Raw genomic sequence first — 27,696 nt, forward strand, 5'->3', positions numbered from 1 at the left:
GGGTACACCTATACATATTGGGCATCAAACTGTTCAGAGGACCCTAGGCTTTCATATTTGGGGTGATTTCTCTTGATACCTAAAAGTATGTGGGTAATACGATGCTGCAGGGTAGAAATTTTGAGGTGATTTTTGGAAATGTCACCAAAATCACCACATTTAGGAATGATTTGCAGCTTGGTACTTTGTAGAACAAAGACATGCATACCCAATTTAGATTCGTGGGAATGTGTACTTTCCGAAAATATATGGTTTTCTGGGGTGAATTTACCCTTTTCTACTTTTGCCCCCCCCAAAACGATGTAAATGTCTTGATTTTGCAGTATCTGAAATGGCAGACAATATGGGGGTCTTTTTTGGGGCCCCTATATGCCACGTGCTTGGGTACACCTATACATATTGGGCATGAAACTGTTCAGAGGACCCTAAGCTTTCATATTTGGGGTGATTTCTCTTGATACCTAAAAGTATGTGGGTAATACGATGCTGCAGGTTAGAAATTTTGAGGTGATTTTTGGAAATGTCACCGAAATCACCACATTTAGGAATGATTTGCAGCTTGGTACGTTGGAGTACAAAGACATGCATACCCAATTTAGATTCGTGGTAATGTGTACTTTCCGAAAATATATGGTTTTCTGGGGTGAACTTACCCTTTTCTACTTTTGCCCCCCCCAAAACGATGTAAATGTCTTGATTTTGCAGTATCTGAAATGACAGACCATATGGGGGTCTTCCTTTTGGGGCCCCTATATGCCACGTGCGTGGGTACACCTATACATATTGGGCATCAAACTGTTCAAAGGACCCTAGGCTTTCATATTTGGGGTGATTTCTCTTGATACCTAAAAGTATGCGGGCAATACGATGCTGCAGGGTAGATATTTTGAGGTGGTTTTTGGAAATGTCGCCAAAATCACCAAATTTAGGAATGGTTTGCGGCTTGGTACTTTGGAGTACAAAGACATGCATACCCAATTTAGATTCGTGGGAATGTGTACTTTCCGAAAATATATGGTTTTCTGGGGTGAACTTACCCTTTTCTACTTTTGCCCCCCCCAAAACAATGTAAATGTCTTGATTTTGCAGTATCTGAAATGACAGACCATATGGGGGTCTTCTTTTTGGGGCCCCTATTTGCCACGTGCGTGGGTACACCTATACATATTGGGCATGAAACTGTTCAGAGGACCCTAGGCTTTCATATTTGGGGTGATTTCTCTTGATACCTAAAAGTATGTGGGCAATACGATGCTGCAGGGTAGATATTTTGAGGTGGTTTTTGGAAATGTCGCCAAAATCACCAAATTTAGGAATGGTTTGCGGCTTGGTACTTCGGAGTACAAAGACGTGCATACCCAATTTAGATTCGTGGGAATGTGTACTTTCCGAAAATATATGGTTTTCTGGGGTGAACTTACCCTTTTCTACTTTTGCCCCCCAAAACAATGTAAATGTCTTGATTTTGCAGTACCTGAAATGACAAACCATATGGGGGGGGGTCTTAATTTTAGGGCCCTTATATGCCACATGCTTTGGTACACCTATACATATTTGGCATCAAACTGTTCAGGGGACCCTAGGCTTTTATATTTGGGGTGATTTCTCTTGATACCTAAAAGTATGTGGGTAATACGATGCTGCAGGGTAGAAATTTTGAGGTGGTTTTTGGAAATGTCGGCATAATACCAAATTTAGGAATGGTTTGCGGCTTGGTACTTTGGAGTACAAAGACATGCATACCCAATTTAGATTCCTGGGAATGTGTACTTTCCGAAAATATATGGTTTTCTGGGGTGAACTTACTTTTTTCTACTTTTGCCCCCCCCCCAAAACAATGTAAATGTGTTAATTTTGCAGTACCTGAAATGACAGACCATATGGGGGTCTTCCTTTTGGGGCCCCTGTATGCCACGTGCTTGGGTACACCTATACATATTGGACATCAAACTGTTCAGAGGACCCTAGGCTTTCATATTTGGGGTGATTTCTCTTGATACCTAAAAGTATGTGGGTAATGCAATGCTGCAGGGTAGATATTTTGAGGTGATTTTTGGAAATGTTGCCAAAATCACCAAATTTAGGAATGGTTTGCGGCTTGGTACTTTGGAGTACAAAGACATGCATACCCAATTTAGATTCGTGGGAATGTGTACTTTCCGAAAATATATGGTTTTCTGGGGTGAACTTACCCTTTTCTACTTTTGCCCCCCCCAAAACGATGTAAATGTCTTGATTTTGCAGTATCTGAAATGACAGACCATATGGGGTCTTCCTCTTGGAGCCCCTATATGCCACGTGCGTGGGTACACCTATACATATTGGGCATCAAACTGTTCAGAGGACCCTAGGCTTTCATATTTGGGGTGATTTCTTGTGATACCTAAAAGTATGTGGGCAATACGATGCTGCAGGGTAGATATTTTGAGGTGGTTTTTGGAAATGTCGCCAAAATCACCAAATTTAGGAATGGTTTTCGGCTTGGTACTTTGGAGTACAAAGACATGCATACCCAATTTAGATTCGTGGGAATGTGTACTTTCCGAAAATATATGGTTTTCTGGGGTGAACTTACCCTTTTCTACTTTTGCCCCCCCCAAAACGATGTAAATGTCTTGATTTTGCAGTATCTGAAATGACAGACCATATGGGGGTCTTCCTTTTGGGGCCCCTATATGCCACGTGCGTGGGTACACCTATACATATTGGGCATCAAACTGTTCAAAGGACCCTAGGCTTTCATATTTGGGGTGATTTCTCTTGATACCTAAAAGTATGCGGGCAATACGATGCTGCAGGGTAGATATTTTGAGGTGGTTTTTGGAAATGTCGCCAAAATCACCAAATTTAGGAATGGTTTGCGGCTTGGTACTTTGGAGTACAAAGACATGCATACCCAATTTAGATTCGTGGGAATGTGTACTTTCGGAAAATATATGGTTTTCTGGGGTGAACTTACCCTTTTCTACTTTTGCCCCCCCAAAACGATGTAAATGTCTTGATTTTGCAGTATCTGAAATGACAGACCATATGGGGGTCTTCCTTTTGGGGCCCCTATATGCCACGTGCGTGGGTACACCTATACATATTGGGCATCAAACTGTTCAGGGGACCCTAGGCTTTCATATTTGGGGTGATTTCTCTTGATACCTAAAAGTATGCGGGCAATACGATGCTGCAGGGTAGATATTTTGAGGTGGTTTTTGGAAATGTCGCCAAAATCACCAAATTTAGGAATGGTTTGCGGCTTGGTACTTTGGAGTACAAAGACATGCATACCCAATTTAGATTCGTTGGAATGTGTACTTTCGGAAAATATATGGTTTTCTGGGGTGAACTTACTTTTTTCTACTTTTGACCCCCCCAAAACGATGTAAATGTCTTGATTTTGCAGTATCTGAAATGACAGACCATATGGGTGTCTTCCTTTCGGGGCCCCTATATGCCACGTGCTTGGGTACACCTATACATATTGGGCATCAAACTGTTCAGAGGAACCTAGGCTTTCATATTTGGGGCGATTTATCTTGATACCTAAAAGTATGTGGGTAATACGATGCTGCAGGGTAGAAATTTTGAGGTGATTTTTGGAAATGTCGCCAAAATCACCAAATTTAGGAATGGTTTGCGGCTTGGTACTTTGGAGTACAAAGACATTCATACCCAATTTAGATTCGTGGGAATGTGTACTTTCCGAAAATATATGGTTTTCTGGGGTGAACTTACCCGTTTCTACTTTTACCCCCCCAAAACGATGTAAATGGCTTGATTTTGCAGTGTCTGAAATGACAGACCATATGGGGGTCTTCCTTTTGGGGCCCCTATATGCAACGTGCGTGGGTACACCTATACATATTGGGCATCAAACTGTTCAGAGGACCCTAGGCTTTCATATTTGGGGTGATTTCTCTTGATACCTAAAAGTATGTGGGCAATACGATGCTGCAGGGTAGAAATTTTGAGGTGATTTTTGGAAATGTCGCCAAAATCACCATATTTAGGAATGGTTTGCTGCTTGTTATTGTGGAGTACAAAGACATGCATACCCAATTTAGATTCGTGGGAATGTTTACTTTCCGAAAATATATGGATTTCTGGGGTGAACTTACTTTTTTCTACTTTTGACCCCCCCCAAAACGATGTAAATGTGTTGATTTTGCTGTACCTGAAATGACAGACCATATGGGGGTCTTCCTTTTGGGGCCCCTGTATGCCACGTGCTTGAGTACACCTATACATATTGGGCATCAAAGTGTTCGGAGGAGCCTAGGCTTTCATATTTGGGGTGATTTCTCTTGATACCTAAAAGTATGTGGGTAATACGATGCTGCAGGGTAGAAATTTTGAGGTGATTTTTGGAAATGTCACCGAAATCACCACATTTAGGAATGATTTGCAGCTTGGTACTTTGTAGTACAAAGACATGCATACCCAATTTAGATTCGTGGGAATGTGTAGTTTCCGAAAATATACGGTTTTCTGGGGTGAACTTACTTTTTTCTACTTTTACCCCCCCCAAAACGATGCAAATGTGTTGATTTTGCAGTATCTGGAATTACAGAACTGATAGCTCAAATGAGGTGTCTATATTTTAGGGCCCCTATATGCCACATGTTTGGGTACACCTATATATATTGGGCATCAAATTGTTCAGCGGACCCCAGGCTTTCATATTTGGGGTGTTTTACATTGATACCTAATGATTTGTGGGAGATATGATTCTGTAGATTGGAAGCTTTGAGGTAATTTTTCAAAAAATTCACCAATTTCTATAAAACATTATAACTTTAGGAAACAATTGCAACTTGGTAGTTTGGAGTACAACGATATATTTACCCATTTTTGATTCACCAGAATCTGTTCTTTCTAATAATGGGTAGTTTTCTAGGGTAAACCTACTGTTAGTGGAATGTTTGGCCTTGAAAGCAGAAGTATGCCGTTTGGGGAGCGGAGCTTTGGAAATTTGGTTGTGTACTGCTTTTAGATTTTGATCTATACAAGTGAGAAATCTCCATAAAACTATATATATTTGGTATTGCCGCGTTCAGGAGACATAGACCTTTCCAAATAGGCTGTGTTCTCATACATAAAGTAAATGATGTTTCTGATATATGTGATTGTTCTTTGTGAAACATGATTTTTTTCATTTTATTGGACACTTAGAAGCCAATATTTTTTTACAGAAGTAGAATTACACCAAAATTCCTGCATATTTTGAAAGTTCAGGTTGTCCTGAAAAAAACAATATATTGTTTTGCTGGGTAAACTAAAAGACCGCCCCAGGAAAGGCCCTTAAAGTGAAAGAGTGCAAAATATCTAAAAACTGCTTGGCAGTAGATGTTCGCATCTAGGACAAAATGGCTGGCAGGTAAAGGGTTAAGGGGCTCAAAAGTAATTGGACAATAGACTCAAAGGCTATTTCATGGACAGGTGTGGGCAATTCCTTTGTTAATTAAGCAGATAAAGCCCTGGAGTTGATTGAGGGGGGGGTGCTTCTATGTGGAAGATTTTGACAGACAACATGCGGTCAAAGGTGCTCTCCATGCAGGTGAAAGAAGCCATCCTTAAACTGCAATAAACAGAAAAAACCCATCTGAGAAATAACTACAACATTAGGAGTGGCAAAATCTACAGTTTGGTACATCCTGAGAAAGAAATAAAGCACTGGTGATCTCAGTAACGCAAAAAGACCTGGACGTCCACAGAAGACAACATTGGTGGGACGAATGATTGCAGAATCATTTCCATGGTGAAGAGAAACCCCTTCACAACAGCCAAACAAGTGAACAACACTCTCCAGGAGGTAAGTGTGTCGATATAAGTCTACCATAAAGAGAAGACTGCATGAAAGTTAATACAGAGGTGCACTGCAGGGTGCAAGCCACTCATATGCCTCAGGAATAGAAAGGCTAGATTGGACTTTGCTATAAAAAAAAAAATCATCTAAAAAAAGCCAGCACAGTTCTGGAAAAACATTCTTTGGACAGATGAAACCAAGATCAACCTGTACCAGAATGATGGCAAAAAAAAACTATGTAGAAGGCGTGGAACAGCTCATGATCCAAAGCATACCACATCATCTATAAAAGATGGCGGAGGCAGCGTGATGGCTTGGGCGTGCATGGCTGCCAGTGACACTGGGACACTAGTGTTTATCGATGATGTGACACAGGACAGAAGCAGTCAAATGAATTCTGAGGTGTTCAGAGACATACATTCTGCTCAAAACCAGCTAAAATAAATGCAGTCAAATTGATTGGGAGGCTTTCATAATACAGATGGACAATGACCAAAAACATACAGCCAAAGTAACCCAGGAGTTTATTAAAGCAAAGAAGTGGAATATTCTTGAATGGAAAAGTCAGTCACCTGATCTGAACCCAATTGGGCATGCATTTCACTTGTTGAAGACTAAACTTCAGACCGGAAAAGGCCCACAAACAAACAGTAACCTAAAGCCACTGCAGTAAAGGCCTGGCAGAGCATTAAAAAGGAGGAAACCCAGAATCTGGTGATGTCCATGAGTTCAAGACTTCAGGTTGTCATTGCTAACAAAGGGATTTTAACCACGTATTAGAAATTAACATTTTATTTTCAATTTTTGAATTTGTCCAATTACTTTTGATCCCCTGAAATGAAGTGATTGTTTAAAAAAAAAAAAAAAGGCTTTAGTTCCTCACATTTTTTATGCAATCTTTTTGTTCAATCCACTGAATTAAAGCTGAAAGTCTGCATTTCAACTGCATCTGAGTTGTTTCATTTAAAATGCTGTAAGGAACGTACCTGGTGGTCTAGTGGGGGGACGGCAGGGACGCCTGCCGCCCCCTCGGCGTGGACGCCCGCCGCGTCGAGCGGCTTCCATTAAGCATGTGCTGGCGTCTTAGGGCGCGTGCGGCGCGTTCTTGTGTAATTTAAAGGCGCAGGTGCGAAATTCAAACACTATTTAAATCCCATTAGGGCTGTGGGACCTTGCCCGTGATAGGATTGTGTTTTGCTGGTGCTTCTGAGCCTTGGCTATTGCTGCTATATCCTGAACCTGTTTGATACCTGTTTGATTCCTGTTTTGACCCCTACCTGGCTATTTTGACTATTCTGACTTCTGGATTCTGACCCTTGCCTGATTACCGACTACCTCTTCTGATTAACCCTCTGATTGACTTCCTGGTTTGACCCTTGCCTGTCTGACAACGTTTATTCCCCATATGTCTCGACCCGGCCTGATCTGACTACTCTTTTGCTTGACGCCTTGTACTACGATCTTCTGTCCAAAGACTTTGCTCTACAGTTGTGCCCCTTTGCCTATTCAGAACCCTCATCTTGCACCTCTCGTTTAAGTCCAGGTGGCATCCAAGTAAGCCGAGGGCTCCTCCCGAGGCCCAAAGGCTCACACTACTGGTGAAGCACGAGCCGAGACCAGGGTGCCTGGTGTTTGTTCTGGTGTTGGGTGCCGACCGTGACATTATCACGGGCCCAAGACGGATGAAGAAGGTCGAGCTGCTGCTGCTGCCGCTGCTCCTTCCACCACTGAAGCGTTACTTACCACACTGTTACAGCGCCTGGAAGAACATGAGCAGAGGCAAGATTACCTGATGCAAGGTTTCCACAATTTGACCCGTCGACTGGATGCTTCTGTTCAGTCTACAGCTCCAGTAGTCACCCCTCCTGTGGCCACTCCTGTGGGTTCTCCGGCTTTGTTGGGTAATGTATCCGAAAACCCATGAACCCAAAATTGTGTTTCCTGATAAATTCAATGGGGACAGGTCAAAATTTTTCGTGTTCCAAGAGGCATGTAAATTATACCTCAGCTTTTTCCCCCACTCTTCGTTGCACCGAGTTCCGCCGGTGGGCAGTGGAGACTGGGTGGAACGACATGGTGCTTCGCAGCCAGTTCTGTATTGGGCTGTCTGATTCTGTCAAAGATAGCTTGGTAAATTACCCTTTATCTTCCAACCTGGTTGATCTCATGTCACTTGCCATCCAGGTAGATAGGATGTGAAGGGGTGAAAGGGGTTCTTCTTTGCATTCTGGGTTTACCAATGTTAAGTATAACTTTTCTAATATGGTGTCCAATGTTAAGTCCCCTAACCCTTCCATGGTTCAACCTCTGGAGGAACCCATGCAATTGGGCATATCCCATCTAACCCCTGAGGAAAAAGCCCGCAGGCGTTCCCTTGGTCTTTGCATTTACTGTGGGGAAAAGGGTCATTTCCTGAATTTATGTCCTAAGAGTCCGGGAAACTTCCAAGCCTAAATGGAGAAGGGGAGCTCCATTTGGGTGCAGAAGTTTCCTCTCCCCAGTCTACCTCTAGGATTTTGATACCTGTTAAACTCACATGGCCTACGGGCTCTGTCAAGGTGTCCGCTTTTGTGGATTCAGGGGCGGGGGGGAATTTTCTGGATGCCACCTTTGCGGCAAGATTTGGTATTCCCTTAACCCCTCTAATTCCTCCTATGAGGATTTTGGCAGTTGATAAAAAACCCTTAAGGTCAGGCCTGGTAACTAAAAAATCTGTGTCCCTTTCCTTGTGCTCTGATAATCATCACAGTGAGAGGCTTTTTATCATTGAGGGTGCGTCTTCTCCTCTTATTTTGTGGTTACCTTGGCTTCAGACCCATAATCCTCATACTCATGACTGGGTATCAGGGAAGATTCTTCAATGGGGTCTTAAGTGTGGTGGTTCATGTATTCCTCAGGTGGTGGCAACTACTTCTTTAGAAGGTTTACCTGCAGCATATGCTGAATATGCTGACGTATTTTCTAAGAAAGCTGCAGAAACCCTACCTCCACACAGGCAGTATGATTGTTCTATAGTTATAATTCATGGGTCTACTCCCCTTCGGGGTAGAACATACCCTCTTTCCTTGCCGGAGGCCCAGGCAATGAAGGAGTATATAAAGGACAACCTTGAAAGAGGGTTCATCAGGCCTTCTAGTTCCCCTGCGGGGACGGGCTTCTTCTTTGTTGGGAAAAAGGATGGTGGTCTACGCCCCGTATAGATTATAGGGGTCTCAATAAGATCACCATAAAAAAACACTATCCCCTCCCTTTAATTTCTGAATTGTTTGACCAGGTTAAGGGTGCTAAGATCTATTCTAAGATAGATCTTAGGGGCGCTTATAACCTCATACGTATTAGGGAGGGGAATGAGAAGAAAACTGCATTTAACACCAGGGACGGCCACTACGAATATCTTGTAATGCCCTTCGGTCTCTGTAACGCACCCGCAGTGTTCCAAGAATTTGTCAACGACATCTTTCGGGACCTGCTGGGGATATTCGTAGTGGTCTATCTTGACGATATTTTAATTTTCTCCTCTTAACTTGGGTGAACATAGAAATCATGTTCATCAAGTCCTGTGCAGACTCAGGGAAAATAATCTTTATGCAAAACTGGAGAAATGTATCTTTGAGGTTACTTCCGTTCAGTTTCTGGGGTTTAATATTTCCAGCAAGGGTCTTGAAATGGATCCAGGCAAGGTGAGAGCTGTACTGGATTGGACCCAACCCCAATCATTGTGTGCTACCCAAAGGTTCCTAGGGTTTGCAAATTACTATCGTCAGTTTATTAAAAAAATTTCCCTAATTGTGGCCCCCATTACTGATTTGACTAAGAAGGGTGCTGACCCCAGCATCTGGCCTCCTGAAGCTGTACAAGCTTTTGACTTCCTCAAGAAGGAATTCAGTTCTGCCCCCATTCTTCGACACCCCGACACTGCACTTCCTTTTATAGTAGAGGTGCTTCTGAAGTTGGGGCAGGGGCAGTCCTTTCTCAAAGGCATCCAACAACCAACAAGGTGCATCCCTGTGCATTCTTCTCTAAGAAATTTTCTCCTGCTGAGATCAACTATGATATCGGGAATAGAGAATTGTTGGCTGTTAAATGGGCCTTTGAGGAATGGCGGCATCTGATGGAGGGAGCAAAATAAGAATCTTCTGTACATTCAAATCCTAGGCAGGCCAGATGGGCGCTTTTTTTCACCAGGTTCAATTTTTCTTTAACGTTTAGGCCTGGTTCCAAGGATACTAAAGCGGATGCACTCTCTAGAAGCTTTGAGTCCGATTCCTCTGAGTCTAGCGAGTGCATCCCCATCATCCCCAGGGAGGTAATTGTAGCAGCACTTGAATCTGACCTTTCCTCCTTATTGTCCCCTGTACAATCATCTGCTCCGGTGGATACTCCCTCTGGGAGGTTATTCATTCCACAGGAGTTAAGGGAACAAGTGTTGAAGGAGGTTCATGATTCTAAGATGGCGGGGGCATCCTGGCATTTCTAAGACGGTGTCTCTGTTATCCCGCTTTGTCTGGTGGTCTTCCTTCAAACAGGATGCAAAGGCCTTTGTTAACTCCTGTCCGATCTGCCAACGGTCAAAATCATCTCATAACTCTTCCCAGGGTCTGTTAATTCCTTTACCAATTCCTGAGAAACTTTGGTCCCATCTTTCGATGGACTTCATTGTCGATTTGCCCCCTTCCCAAGGGAAGACTGATTTGGGTGGTGGTGGATAGGTTCAGTAAGATGGGCCATTTTATTCCCCTTCCACACCTCCCTTCTGCTAAAACCTTGGCTGATCTATTCATTACTCACATTTTTAAGTTACATGGTTTTCCTGAAAATATTGTTTCGGACAGGGGGGTTCAGTTTGTCTCGAAGTTTTGGCATGCTTTCTGTTCTTTAGTAGGGATTGAGTTTTCCTTTTCCACTGCATATCACCCCCAAACCAACGGTCAAACTGAAAGGGTGAACCAATCTCTTGAGCAGTATCTCAGGTGTTATGTGACTGATAATCAGTCCTCCTGGTCTGAACTATTACCCTGGGCAGAATTTGCATACAATAATGCTACCCATTCTTCCTCTGGGGAGTCCCCTTTCTTTATTGTCAATGGGTTACATCCCAAAGCTTTTTCTTTTTCCGGTTCTGGTTCCTCTGTACCTACTGCTAACTCTTCAGTGGAACGATTTTCTAAGGTTTGGTCTAAGATGCATGACTCTCTTTAAGGCCGCTACATCTGCCTTAAAGAAAGCTGCTGATAAAACCCATAGGGAAGCACCCAGATAGGAGACTCAGTATGGTTATCCACCAAAAATATTAAGTTGAAAGTTCCCCAAGCTGGGTCCCAGGTTCATAGGTCCATACCCCATCACTGCAATAATTAACCCATCCTCTGTTCGTCTTCAGTTACCTGCTAATTTTAAAATTTCTAATTCTTTTCATGTCTCCCTCTTGAAACCTGCCACTCATGTTTGTCATTTGTCTGTTCCTCCCCCAGTATTGGTTGAAGGTCAGCCTGAATTTGAGATCCAGGAGTAAACTTCAATATCTCACTAAGTGGAAGGGCTTTGGTCCTGAGGAGAACTCTTGGGTCTCAGTAGAGAACATCAAGGCTGACCGCCTCAAGAAGCAATACCATGCTAAGTTTCCTGGTAAGCCTGGGGGTCCAGTGGCCCCCCCTAGAGTGGGGGTAATGTAAGGAACGTACCTTGTGGTCTAGTGGGGGGATGGCAGGGACGCCTGCCGCCCCCTCGGCGGGGACGCCCGCCGCGACAAGCGGCTTCCATTAGGCCGCCGGCGTCTTAGGACACGCGCGTCGCGTTCTTGTGTAATTTAAAGGCGCAGGTGCGCTGACCTAATGACGTCAGCGCGCAATGGCGCGAAATTCAAACACTATTTAAAGCCCATTAGGGCTGTGGGACCTTGCCCGTGATAGGATTGTGTTTCCTGGTGCTTCTGAGCCTTGTGCTATTGTTGCTATATCCTGAACCTGTTTGATTCCTGTTTTGACCCCTGCATGGCTATTTTGACTTCTGGATTCTGAACCTTGCCTGATTACCGACTACCTCTTCTGATTAACCCTCTGATTGACTTCCTGGTTTGACCCTTGCCTGCCTGACAACGTTTATTCTCTGCCTGCCTCGACCCGGCCTGATCTGACTACTCTTTTGCCTGACCCCTTGTACTACGATCTTCTGTCCAAAGACTTTGCTTTACAGTCGTGCCCCTCTGCCTATCCAGAACCCTCATCTTGCACCTCTCGTTTAAGTCCAGGTGGCATCCAAGTAAGCCGAGGGCTGCTAACGAGGCCCAAAGGCGGTCACACTACTGGTGAAGCACGAGCTGAGACCAGGGTGCCTGGTGTTTGTTCTGGTGTTGGGTGCCGACCGTGACAAATGCATTGTGGTAATGTACAGAACCAACATTATAAAAAAGTGGTCTTTGTCCAAATATTTATGACCTAACTGTATAAACAAGCTGCTGAGTAGCAATGGTGGAAATTGATAAAAAAAAATGGGCTATATGGCACAGGATACATAGTGGATAATAGAAAACATTATGTTCTACAGAGCTTATCTGCTATCTGCTGTGTAACTTGAGCCTTTTCTCCTCTGAATAGCTGCCCACATGGCTACACAGCAGCTTTTTTATATAAACAATACTAGTGTTTCTGAAGCAAACACAGCAGTTTTACTAGTGCAGGGCAACACTTTATTATATGTTTATCTAATTTCTTTTGATGTTACTGGTCCTTTAAGAACTACTGATAAACTGTAAAACCCTTGTAAATACCCTTTTGTTAGCCTTTTGCCCTTGGACAGCTATATATTCTCAACTGGTGCTTTCCAATGAGTCTCTGGATTCTGCAGTATCCATAGCAGTACATAAACAATTGCCAATAATTTCACAGTAACTCAACTCCAGGATAGGTTCTTTAGCTCACAATTACATGACATGTATAGTGAAACATGAATCTAACATTTATCTTTCTACAGCTTCTGAAGTATCAAGGGCAGCAAACTTTTATTTCACTTGTATTTTCCTAGGAATAACAGAAGGCTGGGGCTCCATCCTCAAAGGGTAATATGGAAAATAAATGCAGAATGGCTGGCAGATGCTGCCATTGTTTTTCCTAGATGTGGACAGTCATTTCGGCCACTATGATTCTTTCTATAACCAACTCAATGGTCAAAACACCTTACCTTTGTGGGATGCGGTTTGTGGTTTGTTTGCCTCCTTACCCTAAATAAATAAAATCTTAAAATAATACTCTTTTTTTCTGCCTCCCTGACTACAACAATATAAACCCCAACCCAGTCATTATTAGAACTTCATGAATGAAGCAAAATTAATATCTGCAGTAATAAATCACAATTAAAGAGTCTAAAGCTCTGGAGCAGAGCAAACATTGACAAGGAACTTCTATCAGTTCAGATACACTCCAGATCAGTCCACTCCTGAGCTCCCACACTTAATTAACAAAAGACTGTGTATCTAACCAGAACACCCTATATGTGAGAATTCAACATTTACGGGCACATTTACATAATCGAGTGAAGGATTAGAATAAAAAATACTTTGAATTTCGAAGTATTTTTTTTGGCTACTTCGACCTTCGACTACAACATCGAATGGAACGATTCTCACTAAAAATCATTCGACTATTCGACCATTCGATAGTCAAAGTACTGTCTCTTTAAAAAAAACTTCGACCACCTACTTCGATCAAACAAATTGCGCTACTTCGATCCTATTTCGATCAAACGAATTGCGCTAAATCCTTCGACTTCGATATTCAAAGTCGAGGTTTTAACTTTGAGGGTTAATTAACCCTCGATATTCAACCAATAGTAAATGTGCCCCTTAGTAGAAGTTGATTCCTACGAAAAATTATCTTTTATATAAATTCTTTTAAAATATTGATTATGGGATAAATACTGAAAAAAATTATAAGAATAGTGATCTCATTACTATATCAAGGTGTAAATGGTGACAAAACTGCAGTGGTTGCAGCTGACAATAAAATTGCTGGCTAAGTATAATGACCAAGAAAGCCTCATCCACCTAACTAGCATTAATTAAAAAATAAAAGCACTGGCAAGCATTTTGTCCACAGCACCTCAGGAGTTATCAAGGCCTTGCTACTTAGCCTGAAATTAGATTAAATAGGCTGCTCAGAGGGCACAAATGGTTATGGCCATACCAAGCTGACAACCCCCCATTTTCTCTTAGGCCAAAGTCTGGTGGCTTGTGGCCAGACATAAGTAGGGTCCTTACAAGTTGCAGCATGGTTTGCCAAACCACTGCTAACAATTACTATACACTTGCTGGTATTCTCCTTACTATGGCCTGAAAATCTCCACCCAGTCAATCACTCTGATGCAGTAAATCTCGTAAAGGGTTGTAGAACGACTTTCTGGTCAGTGTTATTTAGCCTGGCAGTGTTAGCGGACAAGAGATCCAAAATACACCACTGCAACGGCCAACAGATTCTACAATTTACACCCCTTCACAATTTTTCGATTTTTTTTTTTTCAGGTCTTGCCCCAGAATGTATATTTAGGATACAAGTAAAGAACAACTGTATTACACTGCATTGTACAAATGAAAACAAATAAAAACACACACACACACATATATATATATATATATATATATATATATATATATATATATATATATATATATATATATATATATATATAAATAAAAATTTAGTAGGAATCAATAAGTCTTCTAAATATTGAATTCTTTTTATATAGGGTGGTGCAGTTCAACATACAGTCTTCTTTAACTAAGTGTGGGCCCAGGCAGGGTTGGACTGGACATGGGGGGGCCCACCGGGTAACTATACTACGGCCCCCCCCATACATGCGAGAACGCCAACGCGCATACGATACCGGCGCAACAATTGCTTTTTATTTGGGGGCCCAGACATCGGGGGAGGGGGCCAGGACATTGGGGGAGGGGGCGGGGCTCACAGGGTCTTTTTCCGGATTCCCGTCGGCCCAGTCCGACGCTGGGCCCAGGAGTTGGTATATAGGACACTTAAGGGTAGATTTATCAAAATGTGAGTTTAGAGATTAAGAAATTCCATTACTGTATTAAAACTCAACCACGTTCTATTCACCCCTGTTATTTTCAGAACCGTATTTTTCAAATGGTGAGTTCGAACTTTTACCCATTGATAAATACAATTCTAAAATTCCCATAGGAATGAATATAACTTGAGTGAGCTTTTATTTATTAAGCTCTAAATGCACATTTTGATAAATTTGCCCCATGATATTGTTTGATGTTCAGAAATACATTTTTATTAAATTAATCTATTTAAAAACAGATAGAACAGTACCAATACAGTAATTCTTTAAAGAAACCGAACCCCTGAATAATTTAAGTCTCTATAAAAGAGCTTATAAATAAAACCCTGCTTTAGCTAAATAACATTTTCATAAAAAATATGTTTTTTCAGTAATATGTACCACTGAGTAATCCTAAACAGAAAATTTTCATTTTAATTATGAAGGGCCGCCCCCTGTGATCATAAAAGTTACAGAGCACACAAAAAGATCAAGGGCAAACAAACATGTTCGGTCACATGAGCCAATTAATGGACAAAGTTTTGTCTCTCGCTCTCTCTTTTTACTCTCCACACTTCTTCCTGTTACAAATATAACTATTATTTCTCGTCTGGTGATCTCTGAGGGTGCACACAAACCATCACAAAATGGTGGCTCAAGATAAAAAATTTAAAAGTGCAATATTTTTGATTTATATATTTATTCCAGTTTAAGAAGATTCTTTAATAGTCTAAATATAATATAATACTTAATACGATATAATATGATATAAATTACCTGTTGTCAAAGTACTCATTCTGGGGGTTTAATTTTACTTTAAATGAAAAAGGAAGATTTCTGCACAACATTTAACAATAAGCATGTGACATTTACCTCATTGCCTCGCTCCGTTTCTTTGTAGCTAAGCTCATACTTTACAATGCTGTCCTGACGTGGGGGGCTCCAAGTAAGGACAATGCTGGTCTCTGATTTAGCTTCAGCTCGGAAATTCATAGGTTGACCTGGGACTAAAGATTTGTGAAATACCATGTGAGACAGCGCATGCTAATGCTGATAGAAAACAGTCAAAGATTCTCTTCGATCTCTTAAAAAAAAAAAAAATATCACCATTTTACATTTTCTCTAGTTTTACTTAGAATATTACTGAATAACCTTTGAAAAAAACAAAGACGAGTGGAACAATCTAAACTAAAGTATAGGTTTATGTAAATTCTCAGACTAATATATTCTTGCATGAAACACAGACCAGCTGCTAGACCTTGTGCCAGCTTTTGGTCTAACCCACAATCTGGATTCAACCAGTCACTATAAACGATAAAAAGCCAATATTTGTACAGAGAGAAAGAGAAAAATTGCCAGAGCACAGTTTGATTTTAAAAATAATTATTACAAAAAATGAGGTGTTAGTACCACACTTTAGCCAAAATATATAGGCTCACGTGCCATGTCAAGGCCCCTCATTGTAACGTGAGTCCTAAACTATTTATGAGCATTCTAAGTTTGTATTGCATTTATTACAAAAAATGAGGTGTTAGTACCACACTTTGGCCAAAATATATAGGCTCACGTGCCATGTCAAGGCCCTTATTGTAATGTCCTACACTATTTATGAGCATTCTAAGATTGTAATGCATTTAAAGAACTAAACCCAAAAGTTTAAAAAACCCTACACATACCCCCCCCCTACCTCCCCCCAGCCTAGCTGCTATCCCAGGCAAATGCCCCATAGTCTTTACTTGCCCCTCCGTGCAAATTCTGTCCAGCGGAGTTCCCGGGCGCCATCTTCAGCCGCTTTGGTAATCTTTGGAATGAGACTGTCGCTAAGGCAATTTTCGTGAGCTTCGGTGCATGCGCAGTTGTCGACAAACAGAAAATTGCGCATGCGCCGCTACGTCTGTCTCATTGCAAAGATTACCAAAGAGAAGAAGATGGCTGCCGTGAACTCCACTGGACAGAATCTGTACGGAGGGGTAATAAAAGACTTAGGGGCATTTGCCCGCAGAATAGCTAGGCTGGGGGGGGGGGAAGAGGGGTCTATGTAGGGTAAGGGGGGATTTTTTTTTTATTTGTTTTTTTTTTAACTTTTGGGTTGAATGGATACCATGAGTTGAAACTGTAGTGCAACTATAGTGACTATAGGTGACTAGACCTATGCACCGTTTCTGGCTTATATAATAAACTTTGCAACTAAAAAGCAATAACTATTTTTAGCCGTTTATTTTAATATTTCATTTCTTCCCCTGTTCTTGGCAGATCATCTAGATTTTTGATTGAATATTTATTTCACACAAATCTACTTATACAATAAGGGCACACAAAGCAAAGCAGGAGCAGGTACTTGGTAATCAGCATGGAATGGTTGGTAGGTTTTCCACAGCCATCTGTCAAATAGTAAAAGCTAAGGGGCAAAATTCACTAAGCGCCGAAGCGCCTAACGCTAGCGTCAATTCGCTAGCGTTGGGCATTTTCGTTACTTCGCAAATTCACTAACGAACACTGGCGTAAATTCGCTAGTGTTACTTCGCACCCTTACGCCTGGCGAATTTTCGCTACGGACGTAACTACGCAAATTCACTAACGCGCGCAGGGTACTGAACGCTACCTTTTACGCTAGTCTTCCTTCGCCACCTCAGACCAGGTGAAGCGCAATAGAGTAGATAGGGATTGCTTCAAAAAAAGTTCAAAATTTTTCTAAGTCCCAAAAAACGCTTGCGTTTTTTCTATATTATGGGTGATAGGCTGAAAAAGATTGAAAAAATTTTTTGGGCTCCCCTCCTTCCCCCCTACATTTCCTAACTCATGGCAACTTAACTATACAGCAGGCACATGTGTAGGGCAAAAAAAAAAAATTTATTTGATGTTTTGAAGGTTTCCCAGGCATTTGTAGTGATTCTACGTATTCCTCCATTGAAATTTGAATTTGGCGCCGTATGCAAATTAACCATCGCTAGCGTAACTTCACTTCGCTTAGCGATTCAACGCTAGCGCAACTTTGCAACCTTACGCTACCCCTGTGCGCAACTTCGGATTTTAGTGAATTTGCGGAGCGCTGGAGAAACTACGCCTGGCGAAGTTACGCCTGGCGCAACTACGAATCTTAGTGAATTCACCCCTAAGAGTGCACTCATGCCCACATTAGAGTAAACAAGAGTGACCCCTAAGGAAAGGCTTGAGACAGCTGGTGACTGAAGAGGTTTAAAAACTAAATTGAAGCATTTTTGCAAAAAGGAACATATTTAAATTATCTAATGATTTCATTTTTTTTCCAATATTTCCCCACCTGAAAGTATTTATTTGCAGCTACAAATAAATATAAAAAAATATCTTAAACAAATATTTGTGCATAACACAGTAATGGAATTTAAATACAAATGTGGGGAAAATATACAGCAAAAGGACAAATAAAAATCATGTAACTGTACAGATACACAGACTAAGTAGTTCTCCAGTACAACCAGAAATGTTGCATTAAATGGTTGTTTACCTTTGAGTTAAACTTTTAATATGATGTAGATGGTGACATTCTAAGAAAATGTGCAATAGGTTTTATTTTTTATTATTTGAGGTTCTCCAGTACAACTAGAAACTTTGCATTAAAGGAGTGTTCACCTTTGAGTTAACTTTTAGCTTTTTATTCAGCAGCTATACAGGTTGCCATTTCAGTAATCTAGTTGCTGGGGTCCAAATTAACTTAATGCATTGACTTAAATAATAGACTATAATATGAATAGGAAAGGGACAGACAAGAAAGATGAGTAATAAATAGCAATTCATGAAAATAAATGTGCAGCCTTAAGCTGGCCATAGACGCAAAGATCTGATTGTACGAATCGAGGATTCGGACGACTTTCGGACCGTGCGTGGAGAGTCCCAACATTTTTGGTCCGGCGGAGATCATCGTTTGGTCGATTGGACAGGTTAAAAGATTTCGGTCGGCTGCTGATAATATCTTTGTATGTATTGCCGATCGTTTGATTTTCAGAGGGAGACTGTCACTAGCTTTTGTCGGACATAACTTTCGTACGAATGCTGTCAGGGGCAGAACATCGGCTGATATGTTCTTTTGTACTTTATTTGATCGGAATGGTTAGTGGCAGGTCGGGAGATGGATATTTGCGTCTATGGCCAGCTTAACAGAGCATTTCTTTTACAGAGTACTTTTTTTGAAAGCTGGAAAAAGTCAGAAGGCGGCAAATACAGCAGGGAAGATAAGTATTGAACATGTCAACAATTTTCTCAGTAAATATATTTATAATGGGACTACAATAATTTTACACCAGATGTCGGTAAGAATACAAGTAACAAACACATACAAAGAACTCAAAACAAATAAGTCCATAAATTAAGTGTAATAAAGTGGATTTATTACACTTAATAAAGTATTTAACACATGAAGAAAAGGAGGTGCAAAAAGTCATGGAAGCAAAGAAACCTGCAGAAATCTGTCAGAATTTAGAATGCAATCCTGTCCCCCGTCAGTGCACATTAATATCAGCTGGTTTAGTCCTAATAGATGCCCTATACAGGGGTGGTCCGCCAATGAGGCGAGTTGAGGCTGTCGCCTCAGGCGGCAGCGCCCCACTAGGTACCAGGGGCAGCAAAAATGCTGCTCCTGGTACTTTAAGAGCAAATTTCCGGGGGAGGGGGGGCAGCAGCAACTGCTGCTGCCTCAGGCGCTGGAGGGGCCAGGATCGCCCCTGGCCCTATAAACAGGTTTCTCATTACCAAGGTATTACACAAGAAGCAAAGAGCTTTTGCAAGGCCTTCATAACCTTATTGTTGCAAAACATCAGAAGAGTTGTTCAAGAGCCAAGAATCAGTCACAGAGAGCTTCCGAAAGACCTTGAATTAGCAGGTACAGCTGTTTCAAAGAAAACAAAAAGTAATGCACTCAACCGACATGGCCTATGCATGCTCCACCGAAAACCCAGGTTTAGGTTTGCTGTAAAACATTTGAACATACCAATGAAATTCTGCGAGAATATAGTCTGGTCAGATGAGACCAAAATGTAACTCTATGGATGTCATTGCACACACCATGTTTGGAGGACAAATGGCACTGCACACCACCCCAAAAACACCATACCAACAGTGAAGTTTGGAGGTAGGAACATCAGGGTGTGGCAGCAGTTTTTATTTGGTACAGGCAGACTTCATATAATTAAAGGAAGCTGAATGGAGAAATGCACCAGAACATTCTTGATGAGAATCTGCTGCCATCTACCAGGATGCTGAAGATGAAATGAGGGTGAACATTTCAACAAGGCAATGATCCCAAACACACAGCCAAGGAAACTCTCAATTGGTTTCAGAGAAAGAAAATAAAGGTGCTAGAATGGCCCAGTCAATCGCCCGACTTGAATCCAATTGAAAAATCTATGGAAAGAACCGAAGATCAGAGTTCATGGAAGAGGCCCCAGGAACCTTCAAGATTTCAAGACAGTTTGCGTGTAGAATCAGCAGGTTTCTTGGCTTTCCATGCCTTTTTGCACTTTATTTTGTGTTCAATACTTATTCCCTGTGCCATACCACTTTACTACACATAACAATTTACGGACTTATTCGTTTTGAGTTCTTTGTATGTGGGGGTTACTTGGGTTCTGTGGAAAGTGAATCAAGCGCACAGCCAATAGCCACTTAGGAAGAATGCTTCAATCCTCTCAAAAATTTACCACATGTCTGAAGTCAGAATTTTAAACAGGAAAGAGGAGAGCACTATTTACTGCTGTAATTAGTGTTTATTGCAGACTGAAAAAACACAAAATTTTTCGGGCCTTTGAGAAAGGGCACTAAAGGCCCGACAAATGTAGGGTTACTTGACATCTGGTGTAAATTTCATGTCAACATCCCCATTAGAAATATAGTTACGGAGAAAAACGTTGACATATTCAATACTTATCTTCCCTACTGCATTAAAAAAAAAAATATATAAAAATATAATGAACACCAACTGAAAAGTTGCTAAGAATTGGCCATTTTATCACATACTAAAATTAATGTGAACCACCCCTTTAATGGGTGTTATTTAAAATTAGGTCTCCAATTACAACTTTAGTTTAAGGGCAATGACACGCGGTGCTACTTGTTGTCAGCATTTTGTCACAGCTACATAATGACAGAAGATACCTTGCCATAGACAATACTGAGACTTTGTGTTAATCAATGCCTTCATATGCATTTCTGAGAGACTGCTAAATTTGAGTGTTTTAGCAGTGGCAATTATCAGTACAGTCTATGGCAGGGTCATTTCTTGCATTTTGTGACTGATGCAGAGTAGCAAGTAGCATTGTGTGTCATAGCCCTAACATCCGTGCATAGAAGCATAGAGCCACCAGAACGGAAAGCCGTATTTAAGTGGCAGGATAACAATCTCTCAATTATTAAAATAATTTGTGGGCAGACTAGTATTATTATTCTATATACTCTCTTCATAAAACTAAATTTAAATTATATTTAAATCTTATAAAATGTGCAATCTAGTAAATAGTTAACACTAAATAACACACTTACCTCCTTGTTGGGTTTTAACTTGAATGGGATCAGAAAGAGGACCATCACCAACCGAGGTAAAAGCTAAAACTCGAACTGTGTAGGTCTCATGTTCAAGTAAGCTTCCTATAGTGGTAAGAAGGCTATCATCCACATTATATTTTAGCCAATTGCTGACTGGCTGATCAGGCTCCATAGTATAGTAAACTCGATAACCCCTAATTTGTCCATTTGGTTCAACTGGCTCCTCCCACTGTATTATCATGGTAGTGGACCTCAGCATTCGGGCTTGGACATTCCGTGGTGCACTGGCAGGTGCCTGCTCTCCAGTTCGAGTCACTACTGGTTCACTTGGGGGCCCCTGACCAATGGAGTTAACTGCTGACACCCAAATTTCATATTCAGAGTTGGGACTAAGTCCCCCAATGCTGTATCTTGTTGTAGTAATATCCTCTTTGATCTGGTATGGTCCATCCTGGCTTTTGGACTTATATTCTATGACATAATAAGACACGGGGTCAGGGTTTCCAGAGTCCCAGGTTACTGTGATGCTAGTAGCAGTGGTTTCTGTTACCACTGGAGTTCCAGGTGCTTTAGGAAGAGCTGAGAAAGCACAGAGTAGAAAACAGAGATGGTTAAAAAAAATTTCAAGTATTTAAAATTACAGACAATTAAAGAATATCAATAAAAGTGAAAATCATCCACGATCTACATTTGCCAGTATTGACAGAAGACAACTGGATTGTAAAGCAATGCTAAGCAAAAGTGCAATATTATTGTAATAAAATGGAAACTATGTATGGGGAAAGCAGAAAAAAAACACAGATGGCCCGGCATCTCTTTGAGGACTTCTAAAATGTTTTTATTGTAAAGTAGGGACGATATTATTCTTAAAAATGCACTGCAGAAATGTTTTCCCTTAACTGAGAAAGTTAAGGGGAAAACTATAACATAAGCTATAGTGTTGCTACAGCACTGGGGTCTTTAAAATTTTCCACATTTTTATATGAATGTGGCCTAAAACATCTGATTTTCAAACAAGTCCTAAAAGTGCATCAAGAAAACCTAGTTAAACAAATGAAACAAAAATTATTATATTTGGTTATTTATTGGAAAAAATGATCCATTAACATATTTGCGTGTGCAAAAATAAGTGAATCCTTAGGATTATCATATAATTTGAAGGTGAAAAAAGAGGCTAGATTTTTCAGTCAATGGGAGGAGAGACCCTGTTCTATTTAAAAAAAAAAAAAAAACCTTATCACACATAAAACACATTTGTGGATTTGTACCATGGCTCGTACAAAGAAGGTGTCTGCCAGAAAAAAAAGTCGTTGATGACCGTAAAGCTGAAAAAGGCTACAAGACTATCTCTAAAGAGTTTGGAATCCACCACTAACAGTCAGACAGATTGTGTACAAATGGAAGAAATGCAAGACTGTCGATGTGCAAGACTGACCAACAGTTACCACAACATATAAGAGATTTTCTGATAATCTAAAGAAACGGGGCCTCTGTAGATGTCACATATTTAAATTCTTGAATATCCAACCATCTAGGCTTGAGAGCAATTCAATTTCATAATTCAATTCATAAGGAATCTGTGATCATGGAAGATATATTGATTATTTGTTGCTTGTATGAAATTTTGAACGCTTTGTTTGAAATTTACATCAGAGATTAATCTTGAATCTATTCATTTTTTAGATATTACTCTAAATACTAATGGAAATAAGATAACTTCTATTTTTCATATAAAATGTGCATGGGGATAAAATGTGAATGGGGATTCATGTCACCCTGATCATCTAATAAGAAATATACCTTACAGTCAATTTCTGCGATGTTCTGATTATGAAGATTTTTTAAATAAATCACAGGGATTACGAAAAAGACTCAAATAGCGGATACAAAAATTATAGCTTGGAAAAGGTTTTTCATAGGGCAGCGAGTACAGAAAGGCATAACTTGTTAATGAAATATAGAATTAATGATAATCCTGTTCCTTCTTTACCTTTCTCAATTGAGAATGGGAATGTTTCTGTGATAAAAAAAGGCTTTTTGGTGATATAAGTTTTTAATAAACAATTTAAGCAGCAGAAGAAAAAAAAACAGTTACCACAACATTTTGCTGCAGTTATTACTGCACAAGGGGGTTACATTGAATAAGACATGCTGAGAAAAATAAAATGCGGCACTCCAGGTAAAAACAATGGTGGTTTATTTCAACAGACATCACCTGGCGCTTTCGGGAGCAACTCCCTTAATCATAGGCTTACAATTTCATACATGTCACTTCCTTAAATAGGCCATGCAACAGTCACCCATTTAGGAGTTGCATAAAATTGCAGTGTCTCCACTTTAAAACCAATTAAACTGTTTAAAAACAAACACAATACCTGGAGGAACTAGTATTGGGTTATTTAGGCTAAACTAAGTACGTACCTATATAAACCTTGGTAAGTTACAAATTCTTCTGGATCAAATACAGCAGAAATATGATAAATACATATTGAAAGGTGGGGCATAATTTCTGTCTATATATTTACATTAGAAGTAAAAATGCGGGTAAAAATACAGGGAAGGCTGATGTAAATTGTCTTGATTATGAAATATCTATGCTAATGCTTTAGTTGTCCTAACCAATACCTTATCATCTGTCAGTATAAGTACATGAGGTCAGAAGTCATATCTTGTATTTAGACCTTTCGGTATTCTGGTGTCGAGTTTGAAGATCTAGAATGCCTCTCTTAATTTTTACCTGCTCAATGACCTTCACTCCAAGGTCTTGAGTGCCCCATGAGGAATATAATGAAAAGTGTTTACCTATGGGAGATATGTCATCTTTCTTTTCAATGGCTCCAATGAGTTCCCTTACTCTGCCTTTTAGGCACCGGATAGAGTGATCGACGTATTGTTTCCTACAACATTTACACTCCAATAGGTACACTATCCGTTTGTAATTACAGTTATAAAAACCTTTACAAGTCAAGCCTGTAACGTTGGATGCAAAGCTACTACTTACATCAATTACCCTGCAGGTTTTACATTTCGTAGATCCACATTTAAAAGTACCCCTAGAAGAAAGCCAATGGCCTCTCTGTTTTGGTACAGTTGAAGAAACTATGCTAGCTAGCATGTTGCCTAAAGTGGTGTTTTTTTTAGAGACAAATCTAATATCATTGTCTCTGAGACAATTCCCCTGACTGTTCGTGAAAGGAATCAGTCTGACTGCTAGCCCAATGGTCACGTACGAACTGGCTGTACGAAATACTTTTCAAAGGGTGACAACTGTTTGCTTTCAGTATGGTGTTTCCTGCTGTAGGCTTACGAAAAATTTCTGATTCAATCCTACCCTGGTCTACATTACCTATTAATTTTAGGTCCAAAAAATTGATCTTGTGAATGTGATATTCTAAAGAAAATCTTAAATTAATATTGTTTAAATAATTGTGAAAATCCCCTATTCAATCAAGTGGACCACCCTAAACAAATAAGAGGTTGTCAATGTAGCGACCATACCAAATAATGTGACTTCGATAGGGATTATCATCTCCAAGGATGCGCAACCTCTCCCACCAACTCATGTACAGGTTGGTGTAGGTGGGGGCAAAGGATGCCCCCATGAGGTACCACATCTCTGGAGGTAATAATCTTCATCGAAATAAAAAAAAGTTGTTAGTAAGTAAAAATTCCATAGTAAATAAAGTGTAATCAATAAAATTGTGTGTATTCTTGTGTCATTTTTAGTGTTTCTGCTATAGCTCGCAAACCCATATTGTGTGAAGAGTATAAGGACTTAATGTCCATAGAAATCTAACAGTAATTGTGTAGCCAAGTAATTTCTGTAACTTTATCCAATAGGTGACCTATTTTTTCTTTTAATGTAAATATATCAACACAAATGCCCCAAGTTTCAATATTATATTTCTGCTGTATTTGATCCAGAAGAATTTGTAACTTATCAAGGTTTATGTAGGTACTTACTTAGTTTAGCCTAAATAACCCAATACTAGTTCCTCCAGATGCATTGTGTTTGTTTTAAACAGTTTAATTGGTTTTAAAGTGGATTAATGAAAAGTGTTTTTTATTTAGGGATTCACACTTTTTAATAATACTATATATTGGGAGTGGAAATATATCCACAGACACTGCAATTTTATGCAACTCCTGAGGGGGTCTCTATTGCATGGCCTATTTAAGGAAGTGACTTGTATGAAACTGTAAGCCTATGATTAAGGGATTTACTCCCAAAACGCGTCAGGTGATGTCTGTGATCTATTGAAATAAACCACCATTCTTTTTATCTGGAATGCCACCTTTTATCTTTCTCAGCACATCTAATTACAGTGGGAACGCAGTGGTGGAGCACCCAGGATCCTAAATGGAGCTGCACTGATGAAAGGGCACATGGGGTGAGTTTGGAGCAGTCTATTTCTCTCTGACTCCACACAATAAGTATTCACTTACTTTTGCCAAATGCAGAAATGTTATTCGATCTTTTTTTCCCCAATAAATACAATTTATCTACTTTTAGGACTTGTTTGCCAATCAGATGATATTTTAAGTTAGATTCATATAAAAATATGGAACATTCTAAATGGTTCCCAAACTTTCAAGAACTACTGTACATGGAGTTTATATATTCTCCATTTGTTTGCATTTTTTTCTATGTACTCTGGTTTTCTCCCACACACTAAAACTGACAGGCAAGGATAACTAGCATTTCAAGATATTGATAGTTTATGTCAACAGATCCATTGGCACAACACGTATATAAAAGTTAAAAAGAATACATTGGCAATAAGGTCAGTTATCCTTAAAATACAGGACCAAAGAACTGCATTCCAAAGTGATAAATTAGATTCAGTTTTGCCATGAACTCTTATAAATGTATGTCTTATTAATATTAACTTGTATACATATTACCAGGTGACCACATTTTTACACCACAAAGTTTCCTCCTCACAGGCAGCGCTGTATAGCCTGATGATCAGCAGTACTGCCAAAGTAGTTTAGATCTTATTTTCCTACAGAGCAATGCAGAAAATAAAACACATCCACTAATAATTACACTTATAGCTATGAGAGAAGAAAATTAAAACAAAATTTATTTATAGGTGCTAAAAGTTTTTCAAAGGCGTAGATAGTAAAAAGATGCACTAAATGGTCAACACAATTAAAGAATGAATATCAACAACATTCTTTTTGTGACTTTATGGCATGAAGCAAGGAGTTATACTTACATTTTACAGTGATCTGAGCTACAGATTCAATGACACCAAGGCTGGACATTGCAACACACGTATAATTGGCAGATTCCTTTACATTAGTGAGTTCCAAAACATTACGCCCCACTGGCATGTCATCTTCTGGTGTTAGTTCCTCAGCACCCACCATCCACTTTACATATGGCATAGGTGAACCCACCGCAACACATGTAATGTTGACATTTCCACCTGGCATAATCTCATGGCTTACGGGAAGGATAGAAAATCGTGGAGCAACACGCCGAACTGTGAAAATGCACAAGGATAATGAAAAAAAAAAAGAAAAGGGAATAAAAACAAAAAGTTGAATGCACAGAGAACAAATTTAACAAATTAAATTCAAATATTAAAAAAAGAAAACTGAATGACTTAAAAATACTGCACAAACAATAAAGTATAATATATAGAGAGACAAGAAGCAAAAATTCATAGCAAAAGGGTTCCATAGATAAGGAATACACCCATCACAGCACAGATATTACACAAAAATTTATTAGTAATTTCTCATCTTTAACACATTTGAGAGTAGATGGAAGAAATTAAAAAGTGCTTTATGTCACAGCGCCTAATCTACGATTCCCGCATTAATTCTAATTCTAGTGTACATCCTCTTAAGTCAATATAGGGACAAGCTAAACTGTCACTGTACATCATGGACATGATCTGTAAAGAAGAAATCTAATGTTTGCTAACACATATAGGTATAGTACTACTCTAATGTATGCTTCTAATAACAGAGATACTGCTAAATTACTTAAATATTTCCAGGTTCAAGTGCAACATGCATGAAAAGAAAAAGATGAGAAATCCTAATGAAATTTTTGTGGTTTTTGGGTGTAAAAACCCTAATAAAGCCTCTTTTAATCTGACACGGTTTCATCGATAGATGCAGCTCTCAGAATCACAAACATCATGCAGAATAGGAATAAAAACTAAAAGAAAAACAAAAAAAAGTAAAAACTGAGAAATAATAAGGGGGATAGACAAAAAGGGGGTAAGACAGAAAAATGCAGAGGAATATAACATAAGGGCAACTAGCAAAAGCCCAAATTAATACTGAATATAGAAAAATGTATTTGGGTTAGG

General features: G+C 39.9%; 1 protein-coding gene across 21 annotated transcripts in view; it reads right to left on the reverse strand.

Moving 5' to 3' along the window:
• ptprs.S (protein tyrosine phosphatase receptor type S S homeolog) overlaps positions 1–27,696 on the reverse strand; it is a 380,500-nt gene that overhangs the window by 194,514 nt on the left and 158,290 nt on the right. For all 21 annotated transcript variants that reach the window (XM_041579815.1, XM_041579826.1, XM_018243490.2 and 18 more), the window contains 3 exons: positions 26,587–26,856; positions 21,362–21,943; positions 15,725–15,858 (listed from right to left, as the gene is read on the reverse strand). In XM_041579815.1, coding sequence (XP_041435749.1) covers positions 15,725–15,858; positions 21,362–21,943; positions 26,587–26,856 — 986 coding nt within the window. The remainder of the gene's footprint in view (positions 1–15,724; positions 15,859–21,361; positions 21,944–26,586; positions 26,857–27,696) is intronic.

Source organism: Xenopus laevis, chromosome 1S (assembly GCF_017654675.1).
Source record: "Xenopus laevis strain J_2021 chromosome 1S, Xenopus_laevis_v10.1, whole genome shotgun sequence".
NCBI lineage: Eukaryota > Metazoa > Chordata > Amphibia > Anura > Pipidae > Xenopus > Xenopus laevis.